We start from the raw sequence: 21,379 nt of genomic DNA on the forward strand, positions 1-21,379 counted from the left end.
AAGTTTTAGCGGCATAACGTCCAATTTTCAAGTTCAGCCTGTGGGGATTTTATTGATTGATGATAATGCCCGGGTTTTCATCGTTTTTGGGATTGGCGCTATGCCTGGAGTACGGCAGCCTTTCTCTTCCAGGACCTGCTGGTTCAGACCGAACGGCGGGAAGAGCGCTGCAGGAGTAGGTAAGCGGATAGACTGAGCACGGCGGCCGGCTGAGTTGTTGATGCTTTCAGTGTAAGTGTAGCTTTACGGACGAACCGCACAATAAATTTCATGTCATCCCGGTCTGAATAAACGGGTGACGGAGCGCACCCGCGGTACGTGGCTTGTAGATGAGTTTCTGAGTGTGACGAACGAAGGTGCCGTAAATATTCAGTTTCTCCCCCCTGTTCTCATGTTCGTCTCCTGGTCGATCGGTCGTGTGTCTCCCCCCACCGCCCCCATTAAGTTTGCTCGTTCTCTTTCCCACTTGGACTTACGTTTGTCTACCCCCTGGTCTATTTTCTCCCCTCCACCCCCGTCATACGTTCGTTCGTTCGCTCGCCTTTCCCCCCACCACCACCACTCTAAGCCCCTCACTCCAGGTGTCATTTCACGTATTCTCAAGCCCAAAGCTCGACAGGTATGGGTCAAGGTGAGAGTTCATCTATTAAACTCACTTTTTACATAAACTAAAAGCTGAAGCATATACATTTTTATAAGCGTATTTGTGAGCCTGCCACTTTATTATTAAATTGAATATAATTTGAAATCTTTGTTTAACTTTTCTTCAGGTTAAAGTGAACTATTATTGTTACAAGTTAATTTTCTAAACTACAAAAACGTAATTGTTGGGGATGCTCAAATATGAAAAACTGGACTGATATCCTATAGCAACACTAGTGTTATGCCAGATTTACCAATATTTTATTTTACAAATTGTTTTTATCCGATTACTCGATTAATCGTAAGAATAATCGATAGATTACTCGATTACTAAAATATTCGTTTACAACAGCCCTAGTTCACACTGCAGCCTGAAGTGAATTGGGTCATTGGGTCACTTCAGGCTGCAGTGTGAACGCACCCTTAGACTCAAGCAGAGATAGAATTTTGTCCACACTACACGATTTTTTGCCCCAATTTTCCCCTTGTGTGTGTGTGATGTGGTACGACTGATCGGGTCCAGTCAGTATGTAACATAACCACTATGTTTGTTTGTTCAGGTAATATTGGTTTTTTAGGTGTGGCTGATAATGTATAAAAAGGGGTATGTGCGTCGGCGCGCAGCGGCGCAATCAGAGAGGAAGACGCTCACCGTCAGGTCCGTGTAGCGAGAGACTTGAATTGACTGAACGTTTAGAACAATTAATAAAGCGAAGAAAAGACATAAAACGGCAATCAAAGTTCGCCGCAGCGCAGCGGACCGAGCGCTTTAGGAGCTGGATTGGAGCTTGCACCCAGGAAACGCCGCCAGGTGCAGGACGACGCCAATTGGCTAGAGGACGCCGACGAAGCGAGAAGACGCCACCGGGGGGAAAAGAAAAGCATTCCCGGTGAGATCTGGACTTTGTTTCTTTTTGGGGATTTTTAGTGGTACAACTCTTTTTTTCTCATTTTTCGGGGGGAGGTTTTGACGGATTTTTCGTTTTGGATTGGGACCTTTTGGATTAAAATGGAGAAATTCTCCCAATATATGGAACTCTTTTGTGGACAATATTTGCATTAAAAAGGATCGAGAGTTTTTGAACATTTAATCATCTGAGTTTCTTTACTGACATGAACTAAGTGAATTAAATATATCCTAAACTTATTTTGAGGGATTTTTGGTTACTGACTTATTTATCAGGATAACTATTATTATTTTCTTAGTTTGTGGTTTTTGTAATAAATCATTGTGGCTAAAAGTCAAACAAAATTTCATACTGAGTGGTTGACTATTTTTGTTGTCAATTTAACTGGTGTAACATATTTTACCTGATGCCTGTGAAGTATCCCCCTTGTGTGTATTTGTGAGTTCTGCTTTAAATAGAAGCTGAATTTTACAAGTAGAACGTCGTGGCCAGTCTGACCTAATTTGGGTATATTCAACATGTTGGATTGTCTTGACCAGTTCATGACTGGTTTTCCCTGACTGGAAGAGAGAACGCAACCTGTTGAATGTGATAGGTAGCCAATCAGAAAGAATGGATTTCCCTCAGGGAATCGCAAACAGCTGACACGTCGCAACCCATAGTCCAGTGGACATAGAAGATGATATGTGGAAAGTCCGTGTTACTCAACATGCTTGTGACTCTCCACATGCTATCGAGTACATTGTAGCTTACATTAGCATTGATGCTAATTTTTAGCCCCAGAACGCTGGGTTCCACCCAACGGGCCCCGTTTAAATTTCTTCAGAAATTTTCTAGATTGGAATTGTGATACAAGGACACATTGAACTAAATTGGTAAACATTGCAGGAAAAAAAATCTCATCGGTTAACTACATGCCTTTCGGAGGCTATGGGAGGCTATATCATCATGAGAAGAACAAACACGAGGATGTGAGCTGTGACCATGGACCAATCTGAAAAAATCTGTGTTAGCAACACAACACAGCACTACTTCTAAAGCCAGCAGAGATCCTCCACAACAGAAGGAATTTATAAACAGCTGTTTAATATCAAATGATAAGGCCAGCAGACTTTACCAGAAAGATGAGTAATGGGTTAGATGCTATACCTAACAGAGTGGAGTGGTTGGACGTTTGTGAGAGAGGGAGAAACGTCTGGCTGTTTTCCAGAAGACTTAAGATGGCTTCTTCATCAACAACAGCTTCCTCTGGGACTTTTCCAACGCTCCTCACAGAGTCTGAACACAGGAACAGGTAGAAAAACACAGAAACCGCCAAACTTCAATCAGCAGTGGAAGTAAACCAAAACTGAACTGAAATGAGTCGAAGGAAGACATCTTTAAAGGCTTGTGTTTATTGTAGACCAATGATCTGAGAAGAGCTTGATTTATGTTTGCAATAGGAAGCTTCGTACATTCAGCTGTACGTTGCTCTGTGATGGTTTCCTGCCTCACCTGGCTGGGAGTCTCTGTGCGCCTCTACGGCGTTTGCAGCTGTACACGGCACTAAGTCAGAGCTCAGGAGGTCAGGATGCAGAGTGAGTTCGGCTGACAAACTCTCCTGTTCATCATCCACAAACAAATCTTGGGTCCTGAAGAAAAAAAACAACATTCAAATAATTGAAGCTCAGCAAGGAGAACAACAGGTCAATACTGAAGCTTCAGTTGTAGAGACGCAGCGATCAGGCTTTCCTCTGACCAATACAGAGTTCTGGTTTTCTGAGACGTCTCACCTGAATATTGCTATTTTGATAGCTTTAATTTTTTCTTTCCAAGGAACTCAATCCATAAAAGAGAAACATGCTACATTCTCTGAAAGATGTTTTCTCCAAACTAAGAGTGACATCAAAGTTAAATCAATACAAGTACACAGATAAAGTCATAATAAATATTTGATCTCTGTTGCATTATACCTGCAAAGGTGATCCTTTGCAGGCCTCCTGTTGCCATGCTTTATTATGAGTCTTAATCAGGGAAGTGCTGTTTAAAGTGGTAGGGCCACACAGCTCTGAGGAGTTTCTGTTGTCCGATGGAGTGTGCGTGCATATGAGTGGGCAACGCTACGTTGTTTGAGTGTGCATGCAGACGAGGGGAATATGAATGGAAACCTGGCAGGCGGCCAACTGGGCTTTTGTATCTGTCCAGATTGCTCTCAGATACAAGCTGCCAAAAGTGCTCCTTTACCCATGCTGCTCTGCTGCCCTGCCTAACAACTCACCACTAAGAGACTGGGAAACACTGAAATGTAAACAAGGCGGGTGGCTGACACTCACAGGTAAAACGCATTGCACAGATTTGTAGATGTAATGGAGAAAAAAAATGTCCAGCTCCTGTTACCGTCTGCCGGTAGGCTTTATTTATTTATTGTTTTAAAACCTGATCATATCTTTATGTAAATCATTCATTGTCATCTAAGTGCATAGAAGCCACATACAGGGTACCCTATGGTTCAGTCCTGGGGCCCCTCTTATTCAGTATCTATATGTTCCCACTAGTTTAGGTTGTAACGGGTGTAAAATTATATACGATGACCACACAGACGATGTCACCAGGTGACTCTGAACTGTCCATGCACTGAACAGATATTTAAAACAAATCGTTGCATGAATGTGCAAAAACTTTCTCCAGCTGAACAGAAACCAAACTGAAGTTATTATCTTTGGACCTAAAGAGGAACGATCTTGAGTCAACGCACAGCTTCACTTATTACACCTGGAAACTAGATGCCAGGCATGAAATCTGGATGTAATACTCAACTCTGACCTTAACATTCACGGCCACTTAAAGACAGTTACAAAGTTGGCCTTTTACCACCTGAAGAACATTTCAAGGATTAAAGGACGAATGCGGCGACAGTCACTTGTCCTCATCCAGCCCAGCGACCAGAGCAATTCATGCATGTGAAATTTTAAGCTCGTACCTGTAGATGTGAATATTCAGGCTGGAGACGCGACTCGAGAAAGTTGACAAATGTTCAACTTTTGATACTGTAGAAGAAAACTTTCACATTTTGTCAGTGTGTAACAACTCATGACGCACTGCTGTGAACTAGATAACCCTCCCAGGGAGAGAGGGCTCCAGGTGGGAAGATTAAACTGTGCTATGTAATTTTAAAGCGTTAAACTTTCAGATTGATTCTTGACAGCCCCAACTTTGACTTCTGAAATTATAATTCTGAGCTTCAAGTCACTTTTTTTCCAGTGACCCTAATTCTCGTCCATGGAACATAATGGGTTTGGAAATGCTGGCAGCCTTGTGAGACTATCCATGGTAAAGTATGTTGTTGATCATAATTGTTAAGGGGAAATTGGAATTGGCTAAAAATGGCAAATTGTAGCTTTACCAAAAGCTCTCATTGGTTTGCTTCTAATAAAAAAATAAAAAAATTGTATCTTATGTAAGTATGTCAATGACGCCTCCACACTAGTGTGAGAGACTTAGGCTGGCTGAGAGACTGTACCGCAGTCTGATTGTTATTCAGAGACTTTGTTATGAGGAGAAGGCTCCAGAGAGTCGGCGTGCATGTGCCTGAGTCTGTCTCTTAATTAGTCTGGTACTTAATGACTTTAGAGGCAACGGGGGAGGGACCCTGGCAGGCGTCTGGAGATTACTGCAGTGATTAACACATTTTACCACAACGACACACCCCTCTCCCCTCCAGCACAGGTTGGGAGAGAGGGAACTCATATGACATGTAGGAATTTTAGAAAATGTTCAAATTCAGTTCAGAAAATGTCAAACAAGACAAGGAAAGAAACTACACTGGGTTCAGTGTCTGTCTAAAGGGAATCATCATTCGCTCATTTTTTCCTTTGTGAAAAACTTTGAGACAAGAAAAGGACGGATTTCTTACTGCATGATGGAGTAAAAATACTACGAGTGCACTAATAAATTGATGCATATAAAGTTGTTTATATTGATTTTAGATCTTTTTATATAAAAAAAATGGCATATTTTGTTAGTATGCTGCTGTAACAAAGGAATTTTTCCAATGTGGGATAAATAAAGGATTATTCTAGTGTAATCAGCTCCAATTTCCTTAATTTTGGACATTAATTACTTATGAAGGGCTGCACAGTGGCACAGTTGGTAGAGCTGTTCCCTTGCAGCAAGAAGGTTCTGTGTTCGATTCCCGGCCCAGGTCTTTCTACATGGAGTTTGCATGTTCTCCCTGCGCAGGCGTGGGTTTTCTCCGGGTACTCCGGTTTCCTCCCACAGTCCAAAAACATGACTGTCAGGTTAATTGGCCTCTCCAAATTGCCCCTAGGTGTGAGTGTGTGTGTGCATGATTGTGTGTCCTGTGTGTCTCTGTGTTGCCCTGTGACAGACTGGCGACCTGTCCAGGGTGAACCCCGCCTCTCGCCCGGTACGCTAGCTGGAGATGGGCACCAGCACCTCTCCCGACCCCACTGAGGGACAAGGGTGTAAGAAAACGGATGGATGGACGGATTACTTATAAAATCCATTTTATCTACCTCTGAAATGGTGTGAAAATCCACCATTGCTCTGAAACAAAATTGGAATTGGCAAGTCAAGTGTTTTAAAGATTGTCCAGAAAACGGCAATCAGTGCACCCCTAAAAAATATCAGAATATATCAGCAAAATGTACAACATCAATTCATTCATTTAAATTGGAAAAAAAACTCTACTGCTTCAAATTCATTATGCATTCATAATTATAGTTACAATGTCCTCTGTTACTTTTAATTTTTGATTGACATAGACTCAATCAATTATGTTTGCAAAACCCCAATTAGTTTAGAAGTAGCAGCTTAGTATAACAAAGTTGTATTGGCAGGTCAATTAGTGTGTCCATTAGCTCTGGTACCAAGCCTGCACTCTGCTGTTTACCAGGCTGGTTTTGAAAGACCTGATGTCTAATTAAGACTGAGGAGAGCTTCTTTAGCTTCCCCACCAGGAATGTTTGTGTTTTCAGTGACAGGAGAATATTTACACTGGGCCACGTTTGCCTTTCTTACACGAATGAGACAATAGAGGGGCATTAAATCATCTAGCTGACCAACAGTATAGCGCAACAGGTAGGGGAGGGGCCACACTGCACTACTCTATGCTCCACAAAGTCACAAAAACCTAATAAAATAAAATTTCTAGGTAAATAATACCAGTCTCAGGAGGAAACCACAAGATAACAGAGGGAGGAAATGTAACAGACTGTGTGAACATTATCAGCACGAGTGACTAACTAAGAGAGCGTGTCCAGCTTCCACTTCCTAACTTAAAACCCTATTCAGATGGGAGGCCCACCCCTGCGCTCCCTCTCTCTCCCCTCTGCTCATATTCACTAACCTCTCATAGATATGAGAGGTTAGTGAATGGAAGCCATCTGGATCTGATAAAGCAGCGTGTGCGGATGTAGGGCCAACTGTACTAGAATTTATAACAGGAAATACTTGGAGGCTGTACATTGTAGAGGAAGGTGGAGCTTTGAGGTGACCTCAGCCACTTCATTTCACCCCCATTTTCTCCAACATCTGCTCTGACTTCACTTTCCCATCTCCAACCCTGCTCTGCACTCAGAGGAAAGTTGGCAGGGCCGAAGGAAAGAAAGAGAGGAAGGACATGCAACAGCTTCATTGTAGTAAAATAAAAAACTTAAGGACAAAAAGGAATTGTTTGATGTTTCGAGGAAATTTTTCATTGAGATCTTGTGCTTGTAATACTTAAATCAAAGTCGATTCCATCTGCTGCAGATCTCCTCAGGGAAAAGGAAACAAAGACCAAACTATTTATTTAGATAACAGAGTAAAATAATGTGTGAAGGAACTTACACATCAAACTTGTTCTCCCTCAGAATCTCCTTCAGTCTGTTCATGAATGTTTTTTCACTCTCTGTTGAAGTGACCGAGTCCCGATCTGCAACAGAGACAGACGTTTTTCAAAGAACAAACTTCTCTGCTGGAATTCAATCCTTTTGACTCTGAATAGTTAGAAACAAATAATTATGAACTTTGGCAGTAGTTCTATACAGCAGGATCTTTCTAAGCTAAACAGTTTCTTTTCACACTACAGTCCGTGGTAAAACCTGGTCAGTTGCATTTCTTCTCTGTATTGCTGATCAGAACTGAAACCTAAAAGCTTGGAAGTTTTTCTGAAAACTAAAGATTTCATCACAGCAACAGAACAGCCTGTGGTTTATTTATCACCTGGTTTCCATGGCAGCTTCCTTTGTGGGCATGTCGGGGGGCAGAGAGGTTACTGAGTCTACTGAGTTTTTTATTTATGGTTACAAGACAAGGCAGCTGACACCCATCACATGGTCTGCTCACAGAAAACACATTTTATTTTAGCAAACCTTTTGCAGATTTGCTGCTATGTTTATGATAAGTCAGTTTTGGTCCAGCTTCATCTAGAGTCTCACTTTGGATTCTAGAAATAGTTTGTGAGCAGAGGAGTTCATGGTGCACTCAACAAGGTCATACCACCACCATGTTTGATAGCAGCCATAGGTGTTTATGTTGATTTACTGCTTTGAGCTTTTTGATTCTGACCAAACATGCTCACTTTGGTTTTCTGTGACTAAAACAGGAATATTACAGTTTGTGCAGTTCCCATTTGGAAACTTCAAATAAGTTGCTGGAAAATGTTTTCTTTTCATCAGTCCACAGGTAGTTCAGGCTTTTTCTTATTGTTCTTCCAAGAACTTTAACATGCTGACTGCAGGCAGGGACAGCCTGCAGGCAGCATGGGCCCATCATTGTTTACAGGTACTATGAGACGTAAAGGTCATTTTGCTTGGATGTTCAATTAGTTTTTGTATTTGAAAGAAAAGAAGCATTAATGTGGTAGAATAGGGTGCTGTTGTTAATCTGAAACTTGAATTTATCTGACTGAGGCATAGTGGTAGAATACAGATCATTTTCAATAACATGTCCTGACACATTAAACCAAAAAAAATTTAATTAAGCGTTTTCATAACTGGGTGAAAACCCAACTGGGAATCCTAAGCAATAGACAATAAGCAAATGGTACAAAATGCAGAATAACAATGGAAAACCAAGTTTTCGCTCCCACTGCAGCGTTCCTCACCTTGTGAATCCGGTGCTTCTATCTGGGAGGTCTGGTTGTTCTCCCTCCTCCTCTGCTTCTCATCCTCCCAAATAGCCTGCAGTCCGGGATTCCTGCCGATCTGATCTGGAGGAGGAGGCAAGGTTAGAAAACAAAATCCTTATGCTTCTCATATTAAACATGTTCCCTCCCCTACAGCTGCCCTACAGGTACTCCACACACAAAGCACAGATAGTGTAGCGTAGTCCTGTTTAAAAGTCAAGTACACCTGAGAAAACCTGCACTGCCTGGGATTCTTCTGTAAGATTCCAGATCCCTCATCAAAACGTTCAGTAATTAAATTCAAAAAGTGTCTGCTATATAAATTAATCAAACAAAAAATTATATATTTCAGGTGTTTATATCTGTGAATTTTGATGATTATAGCTAACAGTCTTAGAATGCAACAATTTCTAATTCTCTGAATATTAAATTTTTTTACAATTGTATTTTATATAGGACCAATCAAAAAAGGATTTTAAAATCAGATAAAGAAAAAAATATTTAGCAGTATGTTGGGATAATGATGCAATCAAACAGTTCCAATTTTTCTGTTTTGGGTTTTGTAACAAACAAACACCCAGACAAATCTGTCAAAAATATATCTTATTTCTTTAAAAATGGAAATGTTTGGCATCTTGATGAGAGCAGGTGACCAGAAGGACAGTTTTCTTTTTCATTTCCTGGCAGATTAAGATGCAGGCCATTTAGAGAGAATCAGGACAAACAGTTACATCTGTTCTGAAAGCACATAACAGCTGTTCTTTACTTTGCTCAGTTCATCTGCTGACCCCAAACTCCCTCATCTCTGATCATTTCTTCGCCTCTGCTCCCCTGTGACTGAAGACTGAGGTCTGTTCCACTATGCTCATGTTCAGGTCTGCTAACAGACTCTGTGTGGAGCCATAATCAGTGGTGTGAGCTGAGTGTGCTGCAGCTGCCTTTCATCTTTTGCTTTTCGTCATGTCAGCTGGTGTTGCAGAGAACACAGCAGATCAGACTGCACCTACTTTCAATATCAAGACGGTTCAGGATGTCCACGGCCACAGCATCCACCTCCAGCTCACAGGTGCTCTGCCTCTCAACGTCATCCAGAACTAACGAGCTGCAGATAGAGCAGAGTTAATAATGGAAATGATCCAGAGCAGAGTGATGTCTGTGACGGCGCGGCCTACGAGGGCAGAGCATTCTCTTCCCAGCGGACAAAGGTGCCTGCGAGGCTGCTGTCGTTCAGCTTGGTGCTGCAGGGAATCTTCCAGGGACTGACGCTGGAGTGAGAGCTGGAGTACGGCTGGTCCGGGTCTGCAAGGCCCACTTCCAGAAACACACACAATCACATTGACATGTTAGGAAATGACTCTGGGGATTTATCAAGAGAGGCTATAATTCTTTCCCTTCTCCAGTTTGTTGTTTATTAGTCTACAGAAGAGTTGATAAAAAATATGTGACTGCATAATTTCCTTTTTTTTTTTTAAAAAAAAGAGTAAATAAATACAGAAAAAATATATACAGCTCTGGAAAAAATTAAGAGACTACTTAAAATGATCAGTTTCTCTGATTTTACTCTTTATAGTTATATGTTTGACTATTATTCTTTTATTCTATGAACTACTGACAACATGTCTCTGAAATTCCTAGCAAAAACAGTATTTATTTATTTGCAGAAAATGAGAAATGGTCAAAATAACACTAAAGTTGCAGTGCTTTCAGACCTCAAATAATGTAAAGAAACAAGTTGATATTCATTTAGAAACAACAATACTAATTTGTTTCAACTCAGGGAGAGTTCAGAAATCAATATTTGGTGGAAGAACCAGGAGGTTTTCAGTGGGGATAAGAGCAGTGGGCTCTTCATTTTGTTGCCATAGTGAGTCTGGTTGTGTATTAAGGTCAAACATCTCCCCTCCCAGCCCAGAGCTACAAACATCTTCCTGATAGGCTCAGTAGTTACAGTAAGTGTTCCTCTAATTCTACTTCTGTGATCTGGAACAATTCAGAAGGTCTGTAGAGTGTGACATGCAACGCACAAATTTCTGCAGTTCTACTCTGATATCTGTCCTTTGAGGCCGTTTACCTGAGGTAGTACAGCTGAAAATAGAACTGCGGTTGTGGCGCAACTTGGTTTTCAAATTGATTCAGGTAATTTCAGAGTGAAAAAGTAATGTCTGTTTAAGAACAAGGATGTGAATACTTGTAGTGATGTGTGAGTACAGTGAACAATAGTTCTCTATCCAGTTTTACCCAGACTTTTTTAGTTCAATTAGACCGCTGCTACTGTGTGACGTCTACAGAGTAAACAGTCTGAAACGTTTTGGGTTTTCAGGTTCTTATCAGGGAAACTTTCAGTTTTTAAGCTGTGTTGTGGAGTTCAGAACACATTAAAGTTTTCATTCATCTTAAACTGACCTTTTGCAGCCAAGCCTTTAATCCCCTTGATCCTAGATTAACTTGCTTTTAAAGTTCAAATCTGAGGGAGGCTCGGGAGGGATAAGCAGGTGTGTCCAGTATTTGGGTTTTTGTTGTCTTTGTTCCATGGGGCATTAGAGTCCTCCATTGATTTCAAATGTATAGAAGTGGATCAATCATTAGAACCTCCTTTTATTAGAAGTCAGTCAAATGGGATTTAAAAAAAAAATAAAAAGTATGTCATTATGTTCTGGTAAAGGATGTTAATTTCTGTAATCTTATTGGGGTTTAGGATGTGTTCAAACCTGATTGTCCAGTAAACTCGGTTTGGTTGGGAACCAAAGTTGCAACATTTGTTCCATTTCAGCTTCTCGGTTTCTCTACGTCAAACAAACTAAAGCCTTACCTCCTCGCCTGTAGGGGGGCTGCACCAAGAACCACTGAAGGAAACGACATGTAAAGCCCTGAACAAGGCACTGAGTGCAACTTCTTTCTCCATGAAATGTAAACAAAGATGGAGTAGTGTCAGATTTTAGCAGTTGTAGGATTTCTCTTTTGTCTTTAACAAAAGACCACAAGCCATTTCTCCACTAGTGTTAGACAGTCTTGTTTGTTTTGGTTGCATTTGCACAGCTGTAGTCCACTTCCTGCTTTTGGAGCGGACTCCGGTTCGCTCGGCATCCAAATATGAATGCAAACTGCATCGAAGTTCACTTCAAACAAACTGAGATCTATGTGTCTAGGCAGACCAGAGTTCACCTTTTTGGTTCGCCTCAGAGTTTGATTATGCATTCACGCCTCCCAAAACCATCCAGACTTTCTAGGCAAATGAACTGGAGTTTAATTAAAATGGACTAAACAGGGCTGGTGTGAAGGCAACCTTAGCAACCAGGGTTGTTTCTCCCTGCTTCCTTTCCACTCCTGGAACCACGGCCAAATCAGACAGAAGTGATTCATCTACTCCAAAAACCTTGATGGTTGTTAAGGAAAAGCTTTGTGGATGAATTCTAAACTAAAGGTGGGGCTATATGATGAGAATATGCTAAACATTTCTCACTGGTTGAATGTCCCCAGCATTTTATTTCAGTCATCTCTCTGCGTGTTGTGTTTTTTTGTTTGCGAACAACATTTACCGGCGACCGATGCAGAATATCGGTGCTCTAGGATTTGTATTCAAATTCATTAATAAAATCCTGCAACCTTAGTAGAAATATTTTTTTAAAGGAAACACACACTTTTTCTTTCAGTATCTTTATGGAGACGCACAGGAACACTAGCGCCAAAAGCTTTTTAAGAGATTTTAACTGGTAAAATATTTTTTATTGCTTATGTTCCAAGTTATAGGTTAAAGTTATCACAACTGCTCAGGATTGTTGATTTTTAACTAATTTAAATTTAAATGGAACAGGTATAAAGTCTGGGTAAACACTGAATACAATTGTATATAAAGATGTAAATCTAAACTTGTGTCAGAAACTCCAGTTGGATAAATAGACATTGTGAGAAAAGACAGATCCCTACAGCTGAGCTTACCTTTCTTCTGGCTCCTGCGGAACTTCACTGCTGTCATGTTTATCAGGTTCATGCCATACAGGTTGTAGTCCATGAAGAGCTGCAGCAGGTAGGGGATGTGGCCCTCATGAGGCTGGTAACTCTTATTCATCACCGCTCCACTTTGTAATAGCTCACACACTCTGGGAAATATAATAAAAATTTTAAAGAAGTTCAGTAAAAGGGATATGAAAAGAAGTAGACAGTGTTGATTTCAGCTCCTTCTAATTTAAAAAAAGAAACTAGATGTTTTATTGAAATATTACTGTAAATCTTTGGACATGTTTTCTCTGCCATAAGAATTAAAAATAAAGAAGACAATCGCAGCAGTCTGATTTAAATATATTTGAACACAAATTAAATATGGAACCTAATAGAGATGATACATGAAACACAGTGGATTTTAGAAATGAGGGTGTATCTGAATGAGAACATATCCAATCGCTGGACGATATGGCTGAAAAACTTATTGCAATGTAAGCATTTTATATCAGTCATATTGACTAGTCTTTTGTTTTAAATATCTGAAATACTGCCAAACTGGTGGTGTGACTTTTTCTGTTTTATCCACAGTTTTTACTCCATGCTGCCGTTTTTATTTTTTAAACAGTGATGAGGCTCTGTGAACGCGCTGTGAAGGTTACGGGTTACCTTGAAACAGGTTGTTGCTATGCAACCAAAGAGTGAGTGAGTCAGTTGATGCCACTCATATTGCTTAGTTGGCTGTGAGATTGAACAGCTAAAGTCTTTCATCTGCCTACATCTCCCAGAATGCTGTGTGGTTCTGGTTCGAAGTTTAGTGAATATTCTATATATTGAATAGTATATCAGATGTATTATCTATTCGTATTGATCACATGTCTATCGTGGTACATATTGTTATTAATTTATTGTCTAGCCCTGTCCAAATACAAATGATCCAAGGCAACCCTGATCACAAAGCTTCCTAAACAAACAAATGTCTAGATTTTCATTAGTGTGATCCTGAGCTCACTGCATAGCTCTCACATTTATATAATAGTTCCCATAAACAACACGAGAAAAAAGTTCTTCCCAGATGAAGTGTAAAGAACAAGCCGTCAGAATTGCAAGAACAGAATGTCATTCTATTCTTGCAGCTCCAGGAGAGAACATTTCTCTGTTCTTGCAGATTGTTTAAGCCTCAAGTCAGATCCATAGACTTTTGACCTTCCATAAATTAAAAAAATATTGGAAGTAAATCATTAAATCAATTAAATTTAACCTCTCAGCTATTTCCATCATTGACCAATAGTGGCTATGTATGTTTCCAATTTGCCACTTTATGTTGTTTTGTTTTGCAGGTTTGTTTTGTATGTACTGCCCCAAACTTCCACACAATAACTCAAATAGGGTACAATGATTCACGTTGGTACTATGACTGGGCTGCTTTCGGTTAAAAGAAAAAGGTTGGTGAAATTGAAATACTCCTTTAAAGGGGCAGTATTATGCATTTTTCAGGAACATAGAGCTATTTTATAGCACAATCAAGCAACTATGTTACCTTCAGTTGTTATAAGAATACTATACAGGTCCTTCTCCTATTGTGATAAAGTTCATTATTTTCCATGATGTAATGATAAAAATATATTTTAGATTTTAGATTCGTTGCACACCAACTGAAATATTTCAGGTCTTTTATTGTTTTAATACTGATGATTTTGGCATACAGCTCATGAAAACCCAAAATCCCTGTCTCAAAAAATTAGCATATTTCACCTGACAAAGAAAAGAAAAGTGTTTTAATGCCAAAAAAGTCAACCTTCAAATAATTATGTTCAGTTATGCACTCAATACTTGGTCAGGAATCCTTTTGCAGCCTTCAATGCAGCGTGGCATGGAGGCTATCAGCCTGTGGCACTGCTGAGGTGTTATGGAGCCCAGGATGCTTCGATAGCCTTAAACTCGTCCAGAGTGTTGGGTCTTGCGTCTCTCAACTTTCTCTTCACAATATCCCACAGATTCTCTATGGGGTTCAGGTCAGGAGAGTTGGCAGGTCAATTGAGCACAGTAATACCATGGTCAGTAATACCAGTGGTTTTTGGAACTGTGAGCAGGTGGCAGGTTGTGCTGAAAATTAAATCTTCATCTCCATAAAGTAGGGTCAATGCAGCAGCTATCAGGAGATTTTGGAACACCTCATGCTTCCATCTGCTGAAAAGCTTTATGGCTCCTCTGTTAACCCTTTAACAATGTTTTAACCAGCATTATTACCTTTTCACTATCTGAGGATTGTACAAGTAGATCTTCATAAAGTGCTTCTCCTTGGCATGATAACCATAGAAAGGCCTAAAAGAAAATAAAACAAACAAATTAGTGAATCAGTTTGCGTTATTGGTGTTTATTGTCATTGGTAAAACCCAGCTGTTGGGAGACACCTACATGCCAGAGACCAGGACCACCTTGAAGACGTGCTGGGTGCTGGCGGCGGGGTTTCCCATGGCAACGTTGAGGGCCCTGTCGATGCTGAAGGCCACCTGTCGCATATAGCGCTCCGGCTGCTGTCTACAGCCACCATATGGCACATAGATGTATGGGAACACACCGTGGAGGTGGAGGCACGTCTTCTGACCTGCAACACAACAGGAACAAGATGTAAGGTTTTTGTTTTCATTCATTCTGTTATCTCTGTTCTATACGGAACATTGACAAGACTTCATCCTCTAAATCGGCATTACTAAATATATTCTACTCATATTCTAAACGTTTCCCATGTGATCGGCTGTCACTGAAAAGCTTCATGAACAGGTGCAGCAAACGTTCATAATACCAAACCTAGAATAGAAATGAATGCGTTCATTAGATAAAACAAAAAGATTAAGTGTGATAGTCAGAGTTTAGCCCAAGACGAAAGTGAACTATATGGCTTTTTAGGCCCTCCAGGCCAGTAGGTGTCCTTCAAGAGCAGATTTTTAACCAGTTTAAATGAAAATATTTCATACTGAATAACAGTTGTCATTACATTTTCCATGTCTGTAGCATCTCAATCTTAAAGGACCACTTTGATGCAATATTTGGTCAAATATTATATTTTAAGTGCCATATGTGTAAACTCTTTCCCCAAGTTCCAGTATGTTGGAAGGACTACCAGTGTCCTGGGTGCTTACACTTTATATATTTTTAATAGCAGAGATGCTGGAGTCAAAGTGTAGTCGAAACTGATGAAAGAAAAGAAAGACCCGGGAAAATATGGATTTTGAGTTGAACCTGCACACTGAAGGAACCAGGCTCATATAACTGCTACCTACAGGCGTGTAGAGTATGAACAAGGCAGAACATGAAATCAATCATGTTGATTTCATGAGCGCAACCCTACCCAGTCAGAGAAATGCTGACTAATAGATGAACAGGAGGAGGCAGCACAGAGCGGGACTTTTTAAATCAGGACATGTCTGCACATGTTCAGAAATAAGTCCACAACATAAAAGGTATAATATTAGGTTCCAAAGGTTGAGGAAGAGCATATACTCCTACTGGTTCCAGAACCAAAATGATAAGAGTGAGGACTTCATTTTACTTTTTATTAAGAGTTAAAGTAAATGAAGCTTCTGATTTGGGAAATAAACTATAAAGTGGGGTTGTGTTTTTAGTTGATATCACTTCAAAGTAAGACCACAAAAAAGTGTTCATGGGTAAGCCAATTAAAAAATATATAAAATATACTTTGTAACTCTTGCTAGAGATTGTTCTATGAGTTTTTGGTTTGACTGTGGGTTTTAAAAACCTAGGCCTTCAGCTAACATTACCAAGCAGTCCGGAGACCGCGCCAAAAGCAGAAAGTGGACTTTAATGAAGGGTATTCTGGGTAAATACAAACACAAAAAAACATAAGGGTCTGAAATGACTCGTGGTCTTTTAACAAAGACCAAAGAGAAATCCTATGACCTCTAAAATATGTTTTGTTTACATTTTGCGGAAAAAAAAAAAAAGAGTTGTGCTCAGTGGAGCCCCCCTCAGGTTATTGGTGCAGCTCCCCTACAAGTGAGGGGATGAACAGGTTTTTGAACAGGTTTGTTTTGCTTGACAGTGCAGTGTGAAAGCAAACCTCACCAGCTGACAATGGAACAAATGTTTTCATATTTAGTCTCCGATCAAACCGAGTTTCACATTTTAACCCTTTATACAGCCACAGCAAAGTTGGTGCTCAAAAACACCTCTATTGTTATATGCCCAGTGCCCTACTAATACAGGGTTTCCTGGTCTCTGGCATGTAGGTGTCTCCCAACATTGATTAAAAAATATCACAGTAACTGTTTAACCATATAATTATAGACTATATATCCAAATAAATGTATCAACATAGTTGTGATGGGTAAGAGAGGTAGACATGTCTGAAGCACAAAACAATTTTCTTTCCATTAAAAAAAAAAAAAAAATCTTTCACTGACAGAAACCATAGTGTGACAGCAAAAAAAGGGAAGACGGGGAGTGTGTATTTGTCTCTCAGGTGGACCTCACCAAGGTGTGCCACTGCTACGCTACTCCACCAGTCACACAAAGGCTGGCAGCGGCACGACGCCGAGGGAGCTGTGAGTGCGCCATGCGTCTGTCTGTCCTCCACCGAGTCAACGAGAAGCTGCTCTCCGTCTCACACACACAGAACAGGCAGCCAATACCAGCTTCTGCTGCAGTTGCTAGGCGACGACACCAGCAAAGCAAAAGTCCTTGATGGACAGCGGGAGAGATAAACAAGTGATTCTTTCCACCCAGCTGGTCAGGCGGCAAAATGAGAGGTGAAGAAGAAGTGCTAGTGCAGAGAATGACTGAAAGATGGAGATGAGAAAAGAAATGCATCTCTGAATGAAGGGAAAAACATGGGAGAGAAGATGGGGGGCATAAAATAAGAGCATAATGTGTGTAATTAGGAGGGTGTGTGGGTGTATATTTTCAAGTGAGAAAGCCTAAGATGTTACTGAAGTAAGAGAAGCCAGATGAGCTGAAGTAGAGACGGAAAGAACTGAAAGTTGTATCTTCCTTAAAGAAAAGAATATATGTGCTGTTTTGACCCGATGTTGATCATCCTGCTCTCTTCAAACTGGAGTGTCAACTTACTACTGAAACAACCAGGAGAAGTTTATTCTCTGCATATTTTGTAACTTAACTTCTACATAGAAGGTGTAAGAACTGCTTAAGATGATCATAACGTAAAAAACATCAACACTCAGAGCATGGCTAAAGTGGTGCCTGGCTGAAGAGTTTGAATTTTTTTAACAATTTCTTCTACTTTTATTGTTTGGTAAATATTTAAAATTTAAAATTAAAAAAAGAGAATTCTGAAAAAAGTTAAGAGGAAATTTAACAACACTACGTTTTCTACCACCCTTTGTTTGCCAAGAATCCCAGGACTCACATATTAATGAGATAAGACTGCTGACCCAGGGAGCAATGATTTAAATACTCATATTTCAGTTATAACTTATAACTTCGAAAAGAAAATTAAATATTGTACAAGTAGTTAAAGTATCAAGGAGAATCTGACTGAAGACAATCTTGTATTCCAGTCTAAAGAAGAGAATGCTCAATGTCAGAGCAATGCAATGAAGGCTGCCTAAATTTGAATGATGCTCAAAAGGCGGCCCACAAATATGTCCTTCTTTTCCCTCAATTTGAAGGACAGATCCAGTGTGTATCCTTGTAAACCCACCCAATCCCAAGATCCAATCCAGGCCAAAGGGGAGATTTTCTTTCTTATAATAACAGCAGACTGAGCAGGAGGAGAACCAATTTTAATAGTCAGTATGTAACTTCCATAATAAATGTTTTTTTGTTTTTTTACATATTTCTTCAAACTTTTACTATGTTGTGACAGTATGACATGAGAAATAATATGTGAAAAAAGAAATAGAGCTCCTTTTTATTCTCCTTGTAGTTCCATTGCGATCTGCAGAAATGCATAGCCCCCAGTCAGAAACAACCAATCAGAGCCAGGAGGCGGGTCTAAGTGCAGTCAATCATGCTCGTGCTCATGAGCATCACTTACATGACTGACAGAGCTCAGACCCTCCTCTTGGCTCCGATTGGTTACTCCAGAGGTGGTTTACTTCTGGACATAGTAGTAGAACCACATGGACACACAGGAGCTTGATTTTTTCCAGATTACTCGACTCATATTACACTGTCACAATGTAGTGACAGTTTTGACCTACAACATGTTTAAATATAATACAATCTGGTGAAGCTTAAAGAGGTTGTGTTTTTTTTGCAATTGAATGCATGTTTGCTACATATAAAATCAATTCATCAATTAAGGATTACATAAATAATAAAAGAGATTTTTAACCAGCTTATGTTTAGCACAGTCACGGCTGCTAGGCGACAGGACATACACAGAGGTAAGAGCAGGAATAATCTGAAGGCTAGACATCCAGTTTCACAGCTGCTCACTTTTCTTCTAGTCCTTGAGATCAACAAAGAACCCGGCCTAACCGCCCAGGTAGCCTGGGTTCTTCCGTGGATGCAGCCCCTGGGCTTGGACATGTTATAATTTACTCAGAAAACACAACCGCTTACACTTGCAGACGTACACATAATGAGGAGTCTCCAGAAAGAAAAATGTGCTTCCACCGAAAAACACAAATGTCCATAAACACACCAAAGCCTGCCGATGAAATTAGAAAAGCTGGAACGCTTCTGTGTGTGTGACCCAGTAAATGTATGAATCCAGTTAATGGCAGACAGAAATGGACATTCTGGATCACAACAGCAGCCAATCAATAGCTTCTATCAAATCATAGCAGCTCTGGTGGCAGCACGTCCACCCAATTGGCTTTCCTGAATTAAATATCAGTGGTGTTTGCAGATATGTTCTTGTCATTCCAATGGATTAAAACAAAGACTTCATGGAGTGAAGCCCCAGATTGCCTTGCTGGAAGTGAGGCTTTAGTGTTTACTTGCTGAGGCACGATAAAAAATATCAGGCACAAGCAGCGAGCATGGGTCAGTGTTTGTGCATGAGAGTGTCTGTGTGTGTTGCTGAGGAAGAGAGCATTAAGAGCGCAATGAAAGGAGAGAGAGAACAGAGGAGGGCGACAACCCTGTAAATCACAGGCTTTCTAATGGATCCACTGCCATCATCTGCTCTCCAAATTAACTGCAGAGGACAAAGGGGCGCAAATATACAGATGAGCAGTCAGCACACAAGGACTTTATGCTCCCTGCTGTGCAATTACACAGAGCTGCATTGTATAATCTTTGGTCAGATTCTGGGTCAGGCTGGAGCAAGTATGGCTCTGATAGGAGAGCTGGTATCACACTCCAGCTCTGTTTCATACAAGAACATCATATGTTACATTTCACTTCTTTACATAGGCGGTATTCCAGACACGTAGTGTCATTTTAAAGCACAACCAAGTGACTATACATTCAGTTGTTATAAAATGCTGTAGAAAATATGACTTAAAAGAAAAATGACTAAGCAATTTGATACCTTGAAATTTGCCTCTTTAGGAAGTTCTTGTTCTTCCTCCATGATGTCCTTTACAACCATTCTTAGGTGCACTAGAAGGAGACGTAGTTCCTATAGTCATGCAGATTTCATCACTCTCCTGTGCGGCTGGAGTACTTTATTTTTGAAAAATATTTTATTTCGAAAATGATAAACTTCCACTTCCCTTAGACTTCTATTCAGCAAAGACACATCTGCAATTCTCTATTGCAGTTACTTCAGGTGATCCATTAGCATTAGCACATTTAAAGCAGGAAGTTCTACCACCTCATGACACAAGCTAGACATCGAGACATCAATGGGACTAACGTTAGTTTGTTATGTTTTCAGCTGGCTGCACTAGCGATGTGCTTGGATCATACAGTGCAGCAAGTTCTGTAGCTAACCCAGAAAACCCAGAGCAGCATTTTTGCATTGTGAGTATTCCATCAATCAAGTTGAATGGGTTCGATCGCAAAGCAACAAAAGCAGCAATGAGGACAGTAATATTTTAAAGTTAATATGGGACGTCCAAATGAGTAGATTATAGATAAGATGGAGACAGTTTCCCTTCACACACAATGCAATAGGCAACTGTCTACATCATATTACATGTCATGTTATCAAGTTATTACAACTTTATAACATGAGTTATAATGTTTATAACAGCCATATTTGCTCCAGCCAGACCCAGAGCTGCATCATACAATGCAGCTCTGTGTAATTTGAATGCTAAGGAATGACCGCTTCAGCAACAAGCACTATTCTTACAGAATGAAATAAAAAATACTTTATTGTGACACAGTGAGAATATTAGATGCAACAGCAGTTAGTCAAAGTGGAACATTCAGATTTTCACCAAGTGTAAAGTGGAGCAAAGTCAGAACATAAGAGTAATAATACTACAGTTATTAAAAACAGCAAATGCAGATTAAGAGAAATGTACAGAGACCGTTTGCAGGTAGTAACGCTAGCCGAATTAAATTTGCTAGGGGCAGCTTGTCTTAGACAGAAGGGGAAGCTGTCAAAGACAAGCTGCCCCTTCTCAGTGGGTATGAAGCAGCTTCCCTTAAGCACTGTGTACCCACCATGTCTCTCTTCTACATGATGAGCTTGAAAAAGGAAAGATGTCCACACCTCGTTGCCAGCTCTCTCAGACACCTCCCTGGCAGAGGACACAGACAGAACGCTGCCGAGCCTGTTCTCTGAGCAGAAAGGTCGAAGCTGACCAGATGGTGACTTGGAAGGTATCGTACGCCCATCGTCACTTTGCAGAATATCTTGAATCTTCAGAAATATGGGCAAAGAAACAGAGCCTGGCTGCAG

General features: G+C 40.4%; 1 protein-coding gene across 1 annotated transcript in view; it reads right to left on the bottom strand.

Moving 5' to 3' along the window:
* rev3l (REV3 like, DNA directed polymerase zeta catalytic subunit) overlaps nucleotides 1-21,379 on the bottom strand; it is a 62,210-nt gene that overhangs the window by 28,072 nt on the left and 12,759 nt on the right. The window contains exons 2-10 of the mRNA XM_008398541.3: nucleotides 15,013-15,202; nucleotides 14,845-14,919; nucleotides 12,595-12,755; nucleotides 9,831-9,969; nucleotides 9,666-9,760; nucleotides 8,638-8,742; nucleotides 7,380-7,464; nucleotides 3,045-3,181; nucleotides 2,700-2,828 (exon numbers count right to left, since the gene is read on the bottom strand). Of these exons, the coding sequence (XP_008396763.2) occupies nucleotides 2,700-2,828; nucleotides 3,045-3,181; nucleotides 7,380-7,464; nucleotides 8,638-8,742; nucleotides 9,666-9,760; nucleotides 9,831-9,969; nucleotides 12,595-12,755; nucleotides 14,845-14,919; nucleotides 15,013-15,202 (1,116 nt within the window). The remainder of the gene's footprint in view (nucleotides 1-2,699; nucleotides 2,829-3,044; nucleotides 3,182-7,379; nucleotides 7,465-8,637; nucleotides 8,743-9,665; nucleotides 9,761-9,830; nucleotides 9,970-12,594; nucleotides 12,756-14,844; nucleotides 14,920-15,012; nucleotides 15,203-21,379) is intronic.

The sequence above is a fragment of the Poecilia reticulata genome, chromosome 21 (assembly GCF_904066995.2).
Source record: "Poecilia reticulata chromosome 21, P_reticulata-male-v2, whole genome shotgun sequence".
Lineage (NCBI taxonomy): Eukaryota > Metazoa > Chordata > Actinopteri > Cyprinodontiformes > Poeciliidae > Poecilia > Poecilia reticulata.